Below are 18,696 nucleotides of genomic sequence, written 5' to 3'. Positions count from 1 at the left end.
TAATATTACCCATGGTTAAATGCGGGGTTTGGAACGAAGATAACCCAGGGTTAAAAGCGGGGTTTAGAACGAATATAACCCATGGTTAAATGTGGGTTTGGAACGAAGATAACCCAGGGTTAAATGCGGGGTTTGGAATGAAGATAACCCAGGGTTAAAAGCGGGGTTTAGAACTAAGATAACCCAGGGTTAAAAGCGGGGTTTAGAACTAAGATAACCCAGGGTTAAAAGCGGGGTTTAGAACTAAGATAACCCAGGGTTAAAAGCTGGGTTTAGAACAAATATAACCCAGGGTTAAAAGCTTGTTTAGGACGAATATAACTCATGGTTAAATGCGGGGTTTGGAACGAAGATAACCCAGGGTTAAATGCGGGGTTTGGAATGAAGATAACCCAGGGTTAAAAGCGGGGTTTAGAACTAAGATAACCCAGGGTTAAAAGCGGGGTTTAGAACTAAGATAACCCAGGGTTAAAAGCGGGGTTTAGAACTAAGATAACCCAGGGTTAAAAGCTGGGTTTAGAACAAATATAACCCAGGGTTAAAAGCTTGTTTAGGACGAATATAACTCATGGTTAAATGCGGGGTTTGGAACGAAGATAACCCAGGGTTAAGCGCCATGTAAGAAGCCTTATAAAACAACAAAGCTGGTGTTTGTTCTGTTTTTTGTAGATCACAGTTGTGACATTTTCCACCGAACATAACTGGGACTCACTGGACTTTTATGATGGCGTTGACAGCAACTCTCCAAGACTCGGCAGCTATTCAGGTAAGATGAAAAAAATGTGAAAAAAAAACCCTGGATAACATTGCATTTAAAAGTAAATAATATAAAATTAAAATCTGTTAAAAAAAATCTGTTATAAAAACGTATAAATGATAATTTTATAACTGTAACTGTTATTAAAGTATTATAATTTAATATATATTGTTCCAAAACAATCCAGGTGCCATTGGCAACTGTTTAGTGCATATAATCTCACACATTAAACTGTATTCAGTTTCGTTCTGGGTTATTTCCTGATAATTTCCTCTCCACTATCTGCAATCTCTGTCAATAAAACATAACAATAATCTGAGAAAAAAAATTAAAATTGTGTGAGTGATGGTGTGTTTTCCAAATAAACCTACACACACACATGCAGAGTTAACATTAGCATGCAGCACTCATCCCTGTTGTAGTTTCTTAAACAGACTCCGAGTCAACCCAAGAGTCTGATGAGAATCACGCCACCGTATCTGTGAAATAAGACTTTATGAAATAACCTTATTCCAACTTGCTTTCATCTAGAGATTTGTTTTATCAGGCAAAGCACATCAATATTTGAGCTGTCACAGGATATCATGGATCAACAGCTTTATAAGCAGTAAGAATGAACTCGGGAGTCTGAGTTTCCCCGGTGAGCCCGTGTGTAAGAGACACGGGATGCTATCAGTGTAGCGCGGGTTACTCAGTAGTCTGTCGAAATGAAATGGCAGAACCCTTCAAATTGAAGAGACAGATTTTAATTATTTGGCACAGTTCCCCCCGCGCCAGACGCATCGGCCGCACACAAAAAAACAAAATAAATATGCGCTGACCTTAGTGGGCACCATCAGTCTCAGACAAAACGTTAACTATTCTTGACAGGTTGACGTTTAATCTGCTCAGAGGACAAATGAAAGATTAAAGGGATTTATTGAAAGGAAATTCCCTGTGCATTGAGAAGGTGAAATGACTCCATCAAATATGCTTCGCGGAAAAGCGCTCTTCATTTTTCGACGTATAAAGGATGTACGGGACTCTCTCTCCATCTCACCCTGGGGTTGAGACGGCAAGTGCAATGCCTGCCTCTATCCGTCACAACCTCTTTAGTGCTGAATGTCAGCCCTCGCTCGACAAATAGCCCATCATCGAGACTCCAGAGTTGCCACAGCATCATTTTTCTAGATAGAGGTGGACCATCAGGAAGGTGTGACCCAACTTTAGCTACACCGGCACTTTGTCAATAGATCTACCAACTAGTGACAGACCTGACAGGGTTGACTGACATCTTGGCTGAATGTCAAAATCCCTCAAAGATTGGTGTTGGGAAAACTTGACATCATGCAAACTTGAAAATGTTTCTATTGCAAACTCCTTTAGGGACCACGATACCACCCCTGTTGAACACCACGTCCAACAACCTGTACCTCACCTTTCAGACCGATATGAGTGTTTCTGGAGCAGGTTTTCACCTGGAATATACAGGTATGATGACTGATTACTTCTTCCTTCAACATGATGGCCAACTAGGAAAGCGCTACAATGCATTTTGTGTTTATTGTATTGCGACTTATTTTTCACACGGGGTGTTACTTATCTTTCAATGCAGAAGATGAAATAAATTTGGCAACTTTCACTTTCTGATAAATACAGAGTGTTTCCTTGTGTCCTAAGCAATAGGTTTGGACTCCTGCCCAGAACCTCAGACACCCAGCAATGGATTAAAAGTGGGCGACCGTTATTTTGTGGGTGACGTCGTCTCGTTTCACTGTGAACAAGGCTACACTCTCAAGGTGGGTTGATTTATAACACAATACAGGAGTGTTTGCTTAAAGGGGAAGTGTGTAATTGTTTTGATTGTAAGAAAATGGTCTCCTGTCCCAGTTTAGTATGCAAAAATAGATTATAGAGAAGGCATAAACATGAAAAGCATAAACAGGAAAACATAACACCATTGCTTTGTTTGTTTGATCATTGGCTTAACCAACGATGTAAGATGGATGCACTGAAGAAAGGAACTGTTGAGAGTCGTTGAAAGATTTAAGGCAAAGTGATGCATTGACATTTATTCTCTTTTAATCTCTTTATAAAATTCAATAACTTGTATTTGGACCTCGGTCCTGTTGTTTGTCAGTAAAGCACTGCATAAGTTATGCAAAGGTCATGGGTTCAAACCCGAGGGAACGCATAGTGATAAAATGTATAGCTTCAATGCACATAAATCACTTTGGATTAAAGCGTCTGCTGTAAATGTATGACTTTCTCCTATGAAACACAAAAGCAGATTTTCTCATTCAGCATTCACTGTCATTCGCTGTGTTTTCATGCACCAATTTTCATCAGTCCGATTAAATATAATCTTTTTGCAGAGGAATAGGAAAGTACAGTATATGTTTACCTGAAACGTTGCAATGTGCCTCAAATATTCAAGTACATTTACAAGTACATTATGTATAATCTGAACAAAACATCTGCACAATCAAAGTCACAATCACAACGCAAAGTCGTTGAGTTCACGGTTGATCTCTGGATAATTGTACAAAGTCAGGGTTTACTCCCTGACGAAGGCTTGATTGCCGAAACTCGTCGGATTTACCATGTCTGTAGTTTTTATTAGGTTTATTATGACCAAGCCATATCAATAAAGGCTTTTTTTACTTTTTTAAGAGAGTGCCTTGGAGGTTTTTTTTGGTTTGTTAAAGTCAGGGTTGGGTTGGAGAAACTTGCTTCAAGTTTTCAGATTATCAGTAGATTTTTTTTTTTAATTGCACAATGCCACAACTAGGGATGGGTATCATTTTAGATTTTAACAGTATAACTACTCTTACTAATACTGCTTACCGATCTGTTAATTTACCGGTATTCTTATCAAGGCTTTTTATATTTTTTATGAAAAATTAAACAAATCAGAAATTAACATTTCTAAATGTAATTAACTTTTTTTTTTTTTTTTGCATTCCACTTTAACCTCCTAATAAAGACATTTTTTTGTTTTTGTTTGCATCAAATACTTAATTCTGTGTAACTGGATCCTGTTGTACACAAATATGGACAACTTCATGTTCAAAAACAAAAAAATTGGTTATTATCCTTATTTGGTTCTTCCTAACCCCTGGATAAAATTGCTGGAAGAAATCTGAAAAAAGACAAACCAAAGCTCGGGTCTTAGGAGGTTAAAAAAATACAGATAATTTACCCATGTGAGTAAACATACAAAATGTTGGTTTTGTACAGTCGAGAAAAAAAATGTTTTTTGAGGAAAACATTCTAAGATTTTTCTCTGTTTAATAGACTTTATTGGACCTCAACAGTTTACAGTTTCAATGCAGTTTAAAATTGCAGTTTCAACGCAGCTTCAAAGGGCTCGAAACGATCCCAACCGAGACATAAAAGTCTTATGTAGCAAAACGATTGTCATTTTCCACAAGAAAAATTAAAAATGCCCCTTTAAGCCACAACTTCTTGTCTTGCATTAGCTGTGTGAGGCACCAGCGCGACCTTTTTGCGATTTACATTTTTGACGTGTGACCTTTCGATGTGATTGCATAATACGTAAGGTCGCGCTGGCGCATCACACGGCTGATGCAATATGAGAAGTTGTGGTTTAATAGTGCATATTTTTATTTTTCTTGCAGAAAATGACAATCGTTTTGCTAGATAAGACCCTTATGCCTCGTTTGGGATCAATTAGAGCCCTTTGAAGCTGCGTTGAAACTGCAATTTTAAACTGTAAACTGTTGAAAATTGCAGTTTCAAAGGACTTTAAACGATCCCAAACAAGGTATAAGGGTCTTATCTAGCGAAAAGATAAAATTAAAAATAAGCACCTTTAAAACACAACTTCTCTTGTTCCTCCGGCTGTGTGATGCTCCAGCGCGACCTCACGTAATTGCGTAATGACATCGAAAGGTCACGTGTTACATATATGAAACGCACATTTGCGGACCATTTTAAACAATAAACTGCCAAAGACATTAATTAGTATCATTTGACATACAACAACGTCGGAACGGTCCTCTTTCTCTACACTAGGGCGTAGTTTCGCATACGTCATCCGCGACCTCTGGACGTAATGACGTATTACGTGAGGTCGCGCTGGCGTGTCACAGGACCGGAGGAAGGAGAGAAGTTGTGGTCAAAAATGACAATCGTTTCGCTAGATAAGCCTCGTTTGGGATTGTTTAGAGTCCTTTGAAACTGCTATTTTAAACTGCATTAAAACTGTTAAGTGTTGGGGTCCATTAAAGTCCATTAAAATGAGAAAAATCCTAGAATGTTTTCCTCAAAAAACATAATTTCTTCTCGACTGAACATCAACATTTTGGATGACATGGTGGTGAGTAAATTATTTGGATTTTTTTTAAGAATGGACTAATCCTTTAAGTATTTTTATTCCTAGAATTTTAGAAAACGTGTTAAATATGTAATTTTATTTCCCCCATGTGACATACCATAGTTTTAATGCTATGCAAACTAGTTAAATCAAATATATAGTTTTTTATATATAATAAAGCGTATGACATATATTCAGCTATACTGAAAAAAATGATTCATTGAATTTAATCAATTCTTTAAGGCAAGTGGTTACAATCAAGTTATTAAATCTACATTTAAACAAAAAAGATTAGTAACATAAAATAAAATATAAAACTTTTGTTTAAATGTAGTTTAAATAAATTGATTGCAGCCACTTACCTTAAAAAAATTGATTAAATTCAATGAATCATTTTTTTCAGTGTAGGTGTCAGAGGTCAAGTTATCTTTGTTACCATTCAGCATATGATTTTATGATTCACACGTTTACATATTTAATTTTCTCCTGTTGTTCAGATCACAGATTCGTCTATACCACCCCTTTCAATCCGATTTAAATTTCGTTCAGATCAACCTCAATCGGATCGATTAAGGTGTTTGCATGCAGGCTTTTCAGTCTGATTTAGCCATCAATCCAGTTAAAAACAGATTATTTGATTGCATGTAAACATAGCTATTAGATGGTAAAAGATGTCAGAAGAAAAGTCATACATGACAGCAGTTTTCTTAAGGGAGTGAATTATCTCTTTAATAACTTTCCTGTGTAATATTGCTTTAAATATTAGCCTACTCTTTAAGTCAATTTAAAATTGATTGTTGACTTATGCTTAAGCCAATAAATTATTTTCAGGAGACGTAAGGATTTCGTGTTTATGAGCCCGAGATATTTTCTTGCACGCTTGATTAAATTCACAGTGTCAGGACACAGCGTTTGTATTTTGGCTCTTGTGTTTTTGGCAGGAGATCTGTGTCTTTCGACTGATTCATTTCTCTGTGGGATGGTGGTGCGAATTTTTCGTAAAAGTCAATATCTGTCTTTATTTTCACTCATTGTAGGGAAGTGCATATATAACGTGCATGCCAGGACCCGTCAGAAGATGGAACTATCCAGCTCCTCTCTGCCTTGGTGAGTTTCCTTACATCATTCCCAGCATTTCCTCCTTTCAGTGAGAGCGTTTTCGACGTTTTGCTTCCGGGTAAACTCAATTCTTCAAATGAGCATGTCGTAATGAACCCGTGTTTCTGTTACTCCAGGAGTCCGTGCCTTTTAGTCTTATTTGATTTCGGTGTAGCAGCTGTTTCATTATAATGGACCGACCGCAGAGATATCGGCCGTAGTATGTTGGAGCTCTGTTTAATCAAATGGACTATGAAAAGACTATCTTCAGGCGATCATTTAAGCTTCTATTAAGTCTGGTTTCAATGCCTTTTATTTTCTGTTTTGTTTTAATCTTTTAGCCTTAAACCCTCATTCCTGTTCTCAGTTATACCGTAATATTGTTACTTCTCTAGCAGTTTACTAATAGCAGCGAGACTCCTGGAGAAAAAACTGTAACACTTTACTTAAAGGGGTGTTCATAAGACAAGACATGACACCTTTGAAATCATGACATGACATGTGTCATGAACATTAAGGAGATTTTATGCACATTTATGACAACTGTCATTAAGTGTCATTTGTTCACTTATGTCATTTTTAATGCAAAGATGACATTGTTTGAAATGTCTTTGTTATGAAAACTTAACATAAACCAATACATCATAACTTTTCATAAATCTGTCATAAACGTGACATAGCAGAATAATTATAAAACTTAAGAAACTACCTAGCTTTATGGGTTAACATTACATTTAAGTTCATTAAGTGTTAATACTCATTTTAAATACCTTAACAAAATGCAACAGACACGTTCAAATATTATACTTAACTTTATGTATGTGCGCAATACATAAAGAACTGACAACTAACAGAACTTGTTCTTCTTCACAAAGAGAGTTCTGAAAGTTTCTGACATAGAAGAAAAAAACTAACAAAATATTGAATCAATTTAATTTAATGTAATTAACTTTGCAGCTATATGGACCCAGCACTGCATGGCTTAACCCATTATTGTACTGTTTTCATTTATTTTAGGTTAATCAGTCACCAAATGCAATAAAATATAATTTCATCAACTTTAATTATAATTATTATTATTAATAATATAGATTGTATTTCTCTAACATCTGGAAGAAACTTAAAAAAACATTATGGGCTCTATCGTACACCCGGCGCAATGCGGCGCAATGCGCAACGCAAGTGTCTTTTGCTAGTTTCCACTCTGCGCAATTATCATTTTCACTTTTAGCGCCACGTTGTTTAAATAGCAAATGCATTTGCGCACCCTTTTGCGCCCATGGGCGTTCGCGTCTGAAAACGAGGTGTGTTCAGGCGCATTGTTTGCGCGTTGCTATTTTGAGGCAACTAAATTAGACTATGTTTTTTGTTATTTAAAGAGCACATTAATAATATGCGCCTATAAACGGGACGACAACACGGGTTTGCTTATCACATACAAGAATGCGCAGCAGCACAAAAGCGCTTTTAAATATGAAAGATTAAAGGATTGAATGTAAAAGATTATTATTCAGTCTCTTGGACATAAATGAGGACTAATTATGAGACGTTAGAAGGTGCAAAGAGCTGCTTCACCTGTAGCCTGGTAAGTAAATAAATGCTTTGCTTTAAACAAATGCATCTGTTTTTAAATGTTTTTTTTTTTTTTAAATGCTACCTCACGAGTTTATTGTATATGATGACTCTGTACCTCTGATATGGTGGGATGAGAAACAATTTTAAGTAATGCTTAAAAAAACTCTTGGACACTTCGCTGTCCAAGTGCTGGAACGTGCGAAGAGCTGTTTCTAAATTTTTTATCTCATGTTTGTTACAAATAAAGTATTTTTAGAGTACAAACCTTTTCTTACATACTTGTAAATTATTGTTTGATGATATTGGATAGCCATACATTTAAAGCAATTAAAAGCCTGCTTTTTTACTTCCATGACTAAAAGAAAACGGGTTTTAAAGGTTTTAATAAAAAATAAACATTTCAATACAAGTGAAAAACAACACAATTATTTTACATTAATCTTAAACTGGGGATCTTTTCCCTCCACTTAGTTTTTCAGTGTACTAAGTCTGTCATCTAAATAGGGATTAGACATAGCGCCAGCGCAACTGGCTTTTAAAGGGGATGAGAGCTGAGACTCCTATTGGTTTATTGCACGTTACGCCCAAAATACTCCCATTACTCTGTAAAAAAAAGGACCAACCCTTTTCGACCATGCGCTCGCCGCACAAACCATTTTTCCCGTCGTTAAATTAGCAAAAGTGAATTCGGACACGCCGATTTAGATGTTGCGCTGTGCGCTTTATACAATGCGCTTAGATCGTTAAAATAGGGCCCTATGAGCTAAAGAATGTTCATGACATTGTTGTAATATTATTAGACAGAGTAACACTTAATGATGTTTTAATGACAAATTAAATTTTTAATACTGTAGTTGAGGTCAAGAAAAATATTCATGACGCTGTTATAAAATAATTTGACAGAGTATTAACACTTAATGATGAATTTAATTTGCATCACTGGTAAAAGTGGTCAGTTATGTTATCTTGGTGATGTCAAGCTGTCATGACAAGTTATGATGTATTGGTTAATGTCAACTTGTCATAACAAAGACATCTCAAAAATGTCATCTTTGCATTAAAAATTACATAATCGATCAAATGACACTTAATGACAGTTGTCATAAAATCTCCTTCATGTTCATAGCACGTGTCAGGTCATGTCATGATTATGAAGGTGTCATGTCAGTCTTATGTACACTTTCCTTCAAGTAAAGTGTTACCAAAAAACCTCAGTGAAAGTGACATTTACCCATACTCGAAATGTGACCTGTCAGCCATGACAAGCCAACCTGCAAACTTCAGGTTACAAGCCTGACTCCCTAACCATAAGGCCACAACTGCCCCCTTTGGCTTTCTCAATATGACAGGGCATTACCCTGCATGTTTGTTTCATGATCAAAATTTGGATTTTCTCTTTTGATACTCTGTTAAGGGGCTTTGATTTATTTTGGGGTTTTGAACATTAATCACTGTTCTTGACTTTTTATTCAGTACAGCAGGGACAGCGGTGTTATTGGCTTATGATTTGCTTTGCTTGTAGCTTATACAGTCAGTGTATTTTTTATGATTTAAGAAAATCTACTATATGTCAAAGTCTGTCACTAGCCTCTTTCACAAGGTATTTTCAGTAAATTACCATGAATTTACCAGAATGACTTTACCAGTAAATACAAAAATGTGCACACACGCTGTGACGTTCCATCTTTTTACCAGCAAGATATCATTCACACATCAGTACCAAAATACCAGTAAACTCGGTGAGAAATTGGAAGTTATTCGGTCACTTCTGTGGAAAACGCTGACAGTCGCGCAGTTGCTCGTAAACAAACAACATCGCATTAGGTGACTTCAAACAGAACTGAACTGGGAAAGTCTTGAACAGCAGTAATGTTTACACATAGGCTTCATGGAGTGTGCAAAGGACGTGGGCAATTCGGCACATAGATGGTAAGCTGTTTTAAACAACTTTAGTAAAGAAATGTGGACGTTAACTTCAGGTGTGCTCGACTTTAAACAGCGTGTGTGTGCAAATGTCTGTAAACAGTGTCAGTGACTGAAGAAATATAGTGCACTTAATGTGAGATAGTGGTGTTACATACTACATGTCTTTTTGAATGAATCTTTCAAGTGAACAACTTTGCGTTTTTAATATGCATATTTTTCCCTCAGTGAATTCTCTCCCTCATTGGCCACGAGCCCAATGCATGGACCGATAGCATTCAAGGTGCAAGCCTTGAAGGATCATTGGTTGAATGTACTGAACAAACACACTCTTCACTGAACGAGTCAAATGAGTCAGAACGAGATCTTTAATGATTTGAATAAACCGATACTGTCATTCATAGTCCAGTGCCCCATGACTGTGTGTTAAAACAGTGTATGGTAAATTCAGGCATTGAGATAAATGTTAGATGTGTCCGAATCAACCTCAATACAACCTACTTACTTGCTTTTTTAGGATATATTTAAGCAATATCGCTTGAGTAGGAGTGTGATATAGCTCTATATCATCACGGCTGTGATTAGGCCAGAGGCACGAGGCCGCAGGCCGAGTGCCGGAGGCAATCACAGCCGTGATGATATAGAGCTATATCACACGACTCCGAGAGCGATATTGCTTTTATACAACAGTTCGACGGCACACGTTTGAAAAACGAAAACTAGAAAACAACAACGGAGTTATTTTAAAAGCCTCTTTGTTTGAGAACTACTTCTTCCGCCACGGATTTGAGGGCGGCCAGAATGACAGGTAAAACTTTCGGCTGCTTTGAATCTCATAACAACTCAATGGACGGAAAAGCCGTTACTTTATATTACCGTTTCTTGGTCACAAAGTGTAGTTTTAAGATTAGTTCAGTCGAGAATGTATCTGTATTATATTTAAATCTGCAGTCGATTAGTAAAGATAGCGCCTGTTTGAACGTTTGCTTAGTGAGATTCGGTACGAATGAGAACCAAATCATGAGCGGACGTCAGTGTTCACTCACCCCGCTGACCACCGCCCTCTCTGGGCTACATATCTGAAAGGTATTCCCTGGCTCTCATGTTGGCCTTGTTTGTTTATGATCGTCAAAATGAGATCAAAGCGGCAGTATTTGGTGTCATGATCAAACTAGTACTTGTTTTTTTATTCATATTTAGTGTCTTTTGTGTTGTTATTGTTTTGGCGCGAGGCAAAAGTTAATAAAACTATACTTGTGTAACGTTACTATTGCATTCTCATTTATTCTTAACGCGATACGAGCACTCGATTATTATTATTAAACTTTGTTCTTGTCAGTACTATATAAAACTGTTTTTTATAAGTGTCAGAGATATGTTTTTGCATGCTGCTTATAAATATATCAGTGGTGATATCTCATAACATGTTTTAATAGTCAGGTCACGATAAAGTAAATGATCAATGTCCACATTTAAAAGCTGCGGTGCTTACCTGCAGTTCCACGGTGTTTTCGCGTTCTGATAAAAGATATAGCTCCAGAAAAAAACGAGTGTTTATATTCCTCTTTCCAAGTGTTAATCGTCCACACGATGTGACAAGACATTTCTCCCATTAACTTTAACGTAACATACAAGAGCGCTGATCTTTGACTGATCAGACTGATTTATGAGCTAGTAAACTAATAAGACACACGGAGAGTGATTCAAACGGCGCGTCTGTGTTTTTCCATTCAGAGATGAGCCTGCTTAGGACCTCCATTCACTAGGTGGCGGAATAATACGAAAGGTGAAGCGGTTACAGTGCCGTTATCAGCACAATATCGTATAGCTCTTAGCCAATCAGATTCGAGAACCAGAAAGAACTGTTGTATTAATAATTATATTTGAAGAGTTTGGTTCCAAAATGCAATAAATCAATATTGACTAATTTGGGTAAAAATGGGGTTTCTATACCAAGAAAGTGACAAGATGAAAAGCACTATTTTCTGTTACAAACTTTCACATAGCATCTTTAGGCTATAACGGCATAAAAATTCAAATGCATATTTTGATTTTCAAAGATTTATTATAAAAACTGATGATTTTTTCTGCAAAAAGGCAAGCCCACGTGCAATTGACAACTGAGTTTGTTTTCTTGCACTTAATCTGACATTTTAAAACAAAATAATCTTAAAATGCCGTGATTACAGTAGTAAAAGTATGTTACACATATAAGCAGATTCATGCATTTAAAGTGACAGTACACCCTTTTTTAGACTATAAACCTGATGCTGCTTTTAATGTTAATAATTTCCTTGTCTTGACTAAATAACTTTTGTAACTTTAATAAGAATTAATCCATTAAAGCAGGGGTCCCCAACCTTTTTTACAAAAAAAATTTAAAAAAATTTCGCGAACCGGGGGTTGAGGCTTGGGCGGGGGGGCACTGAGTTGCTGTTCAAACAAAGTGCTGAAAATCCTCCTTTGCAAAATGTATAACGTTTTAAACGGAAGAAAGATCAAACAACCATGCATTGGGAAAATTAATAATTGCTTTATTTATAGTACATTTTATATAGACGGGTAAAACCATATTTTGGCAGATAGTTTTTTTACTTTTATTGTTTTAGTTTGCCTGCCCATTTATTCTTAATAATTAACGTTAAACAAACTTGGCTTGCTTCTCGAAGGCAGCTCGAATCTTGGTCGGGCTCGAGCCCCAAGTTCAAGTAACAGAACGGAAGAAAAATGCAGTGAAGGAGGAGAGATGCCTGAAGAATTGCGGCTGGGTGCGGAGGCACGGACACTCCCGTTTACCAAATAATGATGATTGACACAGGACAGTTTAGTTTCCTTTTAAACCTACGTTAAAAGTGTAGCCATTAGAATATTATTACTGCAGTAAAAGAGTTTATTTTGATCATGGTGCCAAGATCTCTGGATAATTCTGAAGTTGTTTTACAGAAGAATAAAATAATTAGCCTACGTTTCAGTCATGTCACACAGTTGAACGTCTCCGCGTATTTACATGATTTGCGACGTACATTTGCAAATTATTCATTAAGTCATACCTCTGCAATTCTTTGATCGATTGTGTTTTAGAAGTGCTGTTTGCTTAAACTCTGACAGCAATGTGATCGCCGCTGCGCTGGTAGAGATAAAGAGAGACCGCGAGAAAGTGCGCCTCTGTACAAAAGTGGAAATGATTTGTTATTTCAAGTCAGCTCTTAAAGTACAAAATACCAGATTAAGCTTTTACGTAGCTATTATACAATTTTTTTCAGGACGTTCTTGCGACCCAGTGGCAACTTGTCCACGACCTGGTACTGGGTCGCGACCCGGTGGTTGGGGACCTCTGGATTAAAGACTATGCAGTATTATCTGATAACTTTATTTAGTTTCTGTACTGTACCTAAAATTACAGACCAACCTGAAAACATGAACAGCACTGGTTATTTCATTTATATGTTTGTTCTGTAGTATTTATTTGTGTTATTGCTCATAATAAGATAATTTTTATTTCTGACCATTTACTTGTCTTTAACAATATTTGAAATTTATATGAATTAGTAGTCATTTATAAAGGTTACATGGGTTAAAAACAATAACAGGCCTATTTTATTTTATATACATTATCGTTTACCATGTTTAAACCAAAGAGAGTTATCAGGAGATAAGTGATGTTGACAGCATGTAGGATGTCGGTGCTATGAATAGTGTGAGTACCAGGCAGCATCTCCAGGTGCTCCTTTGAGAACCAGGGCACAAAAAAGTTATGTGCACCCCTGCAGATGACTAAAATATGACTAAAACTAAATAGCATTTTAGTCAAAAGACTATGACTAAAACTAATTAAAAATTTTCTGTCAAAATTAACACTGATATGAATGTGCATGTGTTTGAAGATGTTTTTTAAATAAATCACAAGAACAGAAGGTAAATAAATTGTAATTTAGCACGCTAACACACACAAGGCATCACATGCACATAAAGCACTCTCTGCACCGCATTTTTATAATTGTAGTGTTTATGTCCGAGTGCAGAGCGCTTGTGTCATTAATGTGAGTACCGCAGTGAGTACAGGCAGCTGTTTAGCAAAGTAGTTCAAGAAGATTATTGAAGTATTTGTCTCTTTGGATTTGCCACCAACAGTTTCCACGTAAAGGCACTAAATGCAGTATAAGCTGCTCTGCAGAACCATTTGATTTGGAGAAGAGAAGATATTTGATGGGTTCTCCAATGCCACACTAGTGATTCTTGCCACCATTTGAGTTTTCTGAGAAACTTCTAAGAAGAGAAATTCAAAGACTGTCAATGGCTCCACCAGTGATCCTGTGGTAAAGTAAGGGCTTCAGGGCATTTGAAATATATATTGAATTTTCTGGAGGACAAATGTGGGATATTCAAGGCTTCTTTAAAGGTTTATGGAGGTTTCCCAGCTGAGAAACCCCAAATACTTCAGAATATTTTAAAGTACAAGCAAAGTTGAAAATTATGTCACCAGTTATGTCAAACGTATAGTCATTATATTATATATACATATATATTGAGGTTTAGGCATTTAGTAGACACGACAAAATGGGTTCATCCGATCAACTATTGATTAATATAAGAAGTGTCACAATTGTCACAGTTGTGCTATGTGTTCATTGTTTTGTTCAGTGTTCGTGTCTTTTATTATGAAGTTCTGTGTCTCATAGTCATTTTATTTTGAAAGTGTTCATTGTCATGGTTGTTTCTTGTTTCCCCATTCCCTGATGTGTCGTGTTGACTGATTGGTTCCCAATAAACCTTCATGTTTTCCATTGTCCTTCGTAGGGCTACATAACGATTAATCGTGATTATTCGTTAGCAGAATAAAAGTTTTTGTTTACATCATATATGTTTGTGTAGTGTGTATAATATTTATGTATATATAAATACACACACATGCATGTATAACTTTAAGAAAAAGAAAAAATAAATAAATATATATATATATATATATATATATATATATATATATATATATGTATATATGTATATATATATATATATATATATATATATATATATATATATATATATATATATGTATATATATGTATATATATATATATATATATATATATATATATATATATATATATATATATATATATATATATATATATATATATATATATATATATATATATATATATATATATATATATGTATATATATATATATATGTATATATTACGTTTTTATATATAATATACTGTAAATTTACAAATGTACATGTAAACATTTCTTAAATATATAGATGCATGCATTTTTGTGTATTTATATAAATATTGATATGATATGGTTACACTTTATTTTGATAGTCCACTTTAGACATTCTACTAACAACTATAAATAACTTTGCAAGTACATGTCAACTAACTTTCAATATTTTTCAACTATACGTCAACTAACTGTCATTAGAGTATTAGTAGACTGTAAGGGTTAGGGTTAAGGAAGAGGTTTGGGTTAGTGGAATAAGTTGACATGCACATGCAAAGATACTTCTAGACAGTTGAATGTCTGTTGAGATATCATTGCAATCAAGTGTTAGTAGATATTAAGCAGACAGTTTACTAATTCTCTAAAGATTGGTAGTTGATAAGTAGTTGCAAAGTTACTTATAATTAGTAAAATGTCTAAATGGACTATCGAAATAAAGTGTTACCTATGATATTTCTGAGATTGCATAACATATGACATAAACCAGCGTTCACACACATTAATCCACACTTTGGCACTTTGTACAATTCGTTTTGGTCTCACTGACACCGTTTTGAAAAGAATCCAAGTCAAGTTGGGTGATGCTTTCAGCAAGACGCTCTCAAAGATGAAAGTGATGTTTGATCAGTCTTGTGTTGGTGTAGTTGAATATGTCTGGTTTTACTGTCGAGTGACACTTGATGTTTAATTGATCTGAGCTTCTGCAGTGTAAACAAAGCCTTCGCTGCGTCTCTATTGACATTACAATTGTACTCGTAAAACAACGTAAATGGACACAGTCAATCAAAGGGGTCGTTCATTACATCACTGCCAATAATACAAACACAGACAGAGAGAGAGGGATATATACACACACTCAGGAGTAAAATAAAGGTGATATACTTCACTCTCGCTCGTACTGGTTGCTTCAGTGTTGGCTTATCAATCCAAACGAGATTCTGTGTTGTTAATTTAAAAAGTCATTATGAGAAACCATAACCCATGCATCATTTTCTTCTAACCTCAAAATGAATGCAGTAAATTCATTCCATTAACATTTGAAAGCATTTCTTATTACACACCATTGCATTAGTATTTATATAAGAAACACAAGGAGTCTTCTATGTGCAAATTAGTTCATTTTGTGTATCACTAGATTTCATAATGGAGTTCAAACTTGAAGATTATCTGATAATAGTATTCTTGCTTTATTGGTGGCTTTCTTCTGTCTTTTAAAATTTGATAACATAAGCCTGTTTATTTTTCTATATGAACGGTTTTGTGTATAAAGCCCGGGATACACTGCACGGTTATTGGCTGTCCTAGATGAAAGGTTGCCATTGTGAAACAATCGCCGGGATTTCTGTGATCGTGGCTCTTTATTGGTGGTCCTATGTCGTACAGTGAGAGAGGTTCAAAGACGGATGTTTTCCCGGTCTTGCGTCCAAAGATAGGCTATGATAGTTTCAGAACTGTCAGAAATTCAGCATGATCAACGCACAGTGTGTTTGCTGCTACGACCTGCGTACTGGTATTTTATTACCATTAGCATGTGCTGGTAACGTTGCGCTAATGCAAGACGCAGCCATCGAAGCCTTTGTGTCATCATCATACAGTCTACGTGCTTGTTGTACCCAAGTTTAAACGATCCATGTAACACTCTTATTTTAACAAACCTGTATACATTTCTTTGTTGTGAACATGAAGTAAGATATTTTAAGGAATGTTTTTAACCAAAATAATTATGGAAAAAATAGGAGGAAAAATTATACAATTAAATATAGTTTAATTAATAATATAGTTAATGGGGGGTCATGAATGGTTTGTTTACAAACACTCCTCCAAATATCTTCATTTGTGTTCACCAGAACAAAGACATTTATACAGATTTGTAACAACATGAGAGTGAAATGATGACAGAATTTTCATTTTTGGGTGAACTATCCCTTCAAGCTTGTTTTTGTCTTCTTTTGTTACTATCAGAACATATCCGAGGTCAGTTTAGTTACAAGCCAGTGGGAGAGATGCAATAATGTACTGCAAGATGGTGGATAGTGGACGTGATTTTTCCTGACCGTGTGTCTCGCTGCTTCTGTGCTTACAGCTCAATGTGGCGGCTTCTTGTCTGAGATGAATGGAGTCATTTTGAGTCCTGGATTTCCTGGAAATTATCCCAGCGGCCTTGACTGCAACTGGACGCTGCAGCTTCCTATTGGTTTTGGTTTGTATTCTTTAACGTCTACTTTTACACCTTATCTACACTGTAATTGTAATTTTATTGTGGTTTAATTAGTGTTTAACTAGATATCCTTAAAGGGGACATTTCACAAGACTTATTTAAGATGTAAAATAAATCTTTCGTGTCCCCAGAGTTTTAGCTCAAAATACCATATAGATCATTTATTATAACATGTTAAAATTGACACTTTGTAGGTGTGAGCATCTGATCTCTGCACTAAATGGCAGTGCTGTGGTTGGATACTGCAGAATAAGGGGCGGTATTATCCCCTTCTGACATCACAAGGGGAGACAAATTTTTTTACATGCTTGCAGAGAATGGTTTACCAAAACTTTTTACCAAAACAAAGTTACTGGGTTTTTCTTTTTCACATTTTCTAGGTTGATAGAAGCACTGGGGACCCAATTTTAAGCACTTAAACATGGAAAAGATTTTTGTAATATGTCCCCTTTTAAGCAAATAGAGGTACTGTACTTGAGTCCTGCTTTCAGATTTTTGGCAATTTAATGAATTACAGAAGAGTTCACAACAATAGAGAGCTGCAGGGATGATTTATTTTTGTTGACTGACCCCAACGTTAGCTTTACGTGGGTTCCCTCAACAAAAAGTCAGTGCTTTTTTTCTTATAGACTGTTTCAGCAGTCTATAAACAACCAGCTTTTGTGGGCTAAACGCAACTTTCAGTAGACTTCCACGTACTGTAGAATCAATAACCGAGTCATTTTACAGTAGTTTATGTCTGATAACAAGGGAAATAAATGAAAAGTAAATTACTTTTGTTCATATCATATCTGACGTGTATCAACTATTACGCTGAGCTAACGTTACTGTGTAAAATTAACATTATTGGGGGTAACGCATTACAAATAATGTGCATTACGTATTAATATTACTTTTCTGAAGTAAGGAGTAAAGTAATGCATAACTTTATAAATGTACACATTAAAGCAACACCAAAGAGTTTTTTTTACCTTAAAATAATGTTTCCAAAAAAGTTTCAGTCATTCATCCATTTGAAACAGGGTGAACGGCACTTTCACATTCGCTTTGCAGCCCTCTATCGGCCAAATCCGCACTAAAGAAGTTTCCAACCGTCGGGTCCCGATCCTGTAGTTCGAGTGAAAACTACAAAAACTTGCTTTACGGCAGACCTACAATCCAATTAGAGCCAGCTATGCTGCAGTATTTACGACAGTGGTAATGAACAATTACGCTTCTAACCTGTAGGGGGAGCAAAGAGCAAAAACTCTTTAATGTTGCTTTAATATTTGAGTTAATTTTTTAAAAAGTAATGTGAGTTACTTTTCAGTTTAATTAATTTGATAAAACAAATAATGTTCTGAATTAAACTGAACGTAGTTGCGTTGAGTTACGCACGGTTATGCTTGCGCACCTTAGAGGAAACTTAGATGGCGAGCCAGAGCTTGACATTTTTGCGATGGAAATATGCGATTTCTGAATGCAAGGCCTGAAAGAGATCAAGTCTCAGCCAAGTAAGAAATAGTAACGCAAAAGTAACTAAAAAGTTATGTAAGTATTACTTTCCATAAAAAGTTGTTTCCGTAAAAAAGCAATTAG

General features: G+C 35.8%; 1 protein-coding gene across 6 annotated transcripts in view; it reads left to right on the top strand.

Annotated features, from left to right (window-relative positions):
- Nucleotides 1–18,696, top strand: part of csmd3a (CUB and Sushi multiple domains 3a) — a 489,960-nt gene that overhangs the window by 278,494 nt on the left and 192,770 nt on the right. For 5 of the 6 annotated variants that reach the window (XM_055211335.2, XM_055211334.2, XM_073872542.1 and 2 more), the window contains 5 exons: nucleotides 670–766; nucleotides 2,123–2,227; nucleotides 2,417–2,535; nucleotides 6,113–6,182; nucleotides 16,984–17,100. In XM_055211335.2, the coding sequence (XP_055067310.2) occupies nucleotides 670–766; nucleotides 2,123–2,227; nucleotides 2,417–2,535; nucleotides 6,113–6,182; nucleotides 16,984–17,100 (508 nt within the window). The remainder of the gene's footprint in view (nucleotides 1–669; nucleotides 767–2,122; nucleotides 2,228–2,416; nucleotides 2,536–6,112; nucleotides 6,183–16,983; nucleotides 17,101–18,696) is intronic. The other variant, XM_055211332.2, reaches the window with a different exon arrangement.

This window comes from Misgurnus anguillicaudatus, chromosome 10 (assembly GCF_027580225.2).
Source record: "Misgurnus anguillicaudatus chromosome 10, ASM2758022v2, whole genome shotgun sequence".
Taxonomy (NCBI): Eukaryota; Metazoa; Chordata; class Actinopteri; order Cypriniformes; family Cobitidae; genus Misgurnus; species Misgurnus anguillicaudatus.
This window is presented reverse-complemented; position numbering and strand designations above follow the sequence as displayed.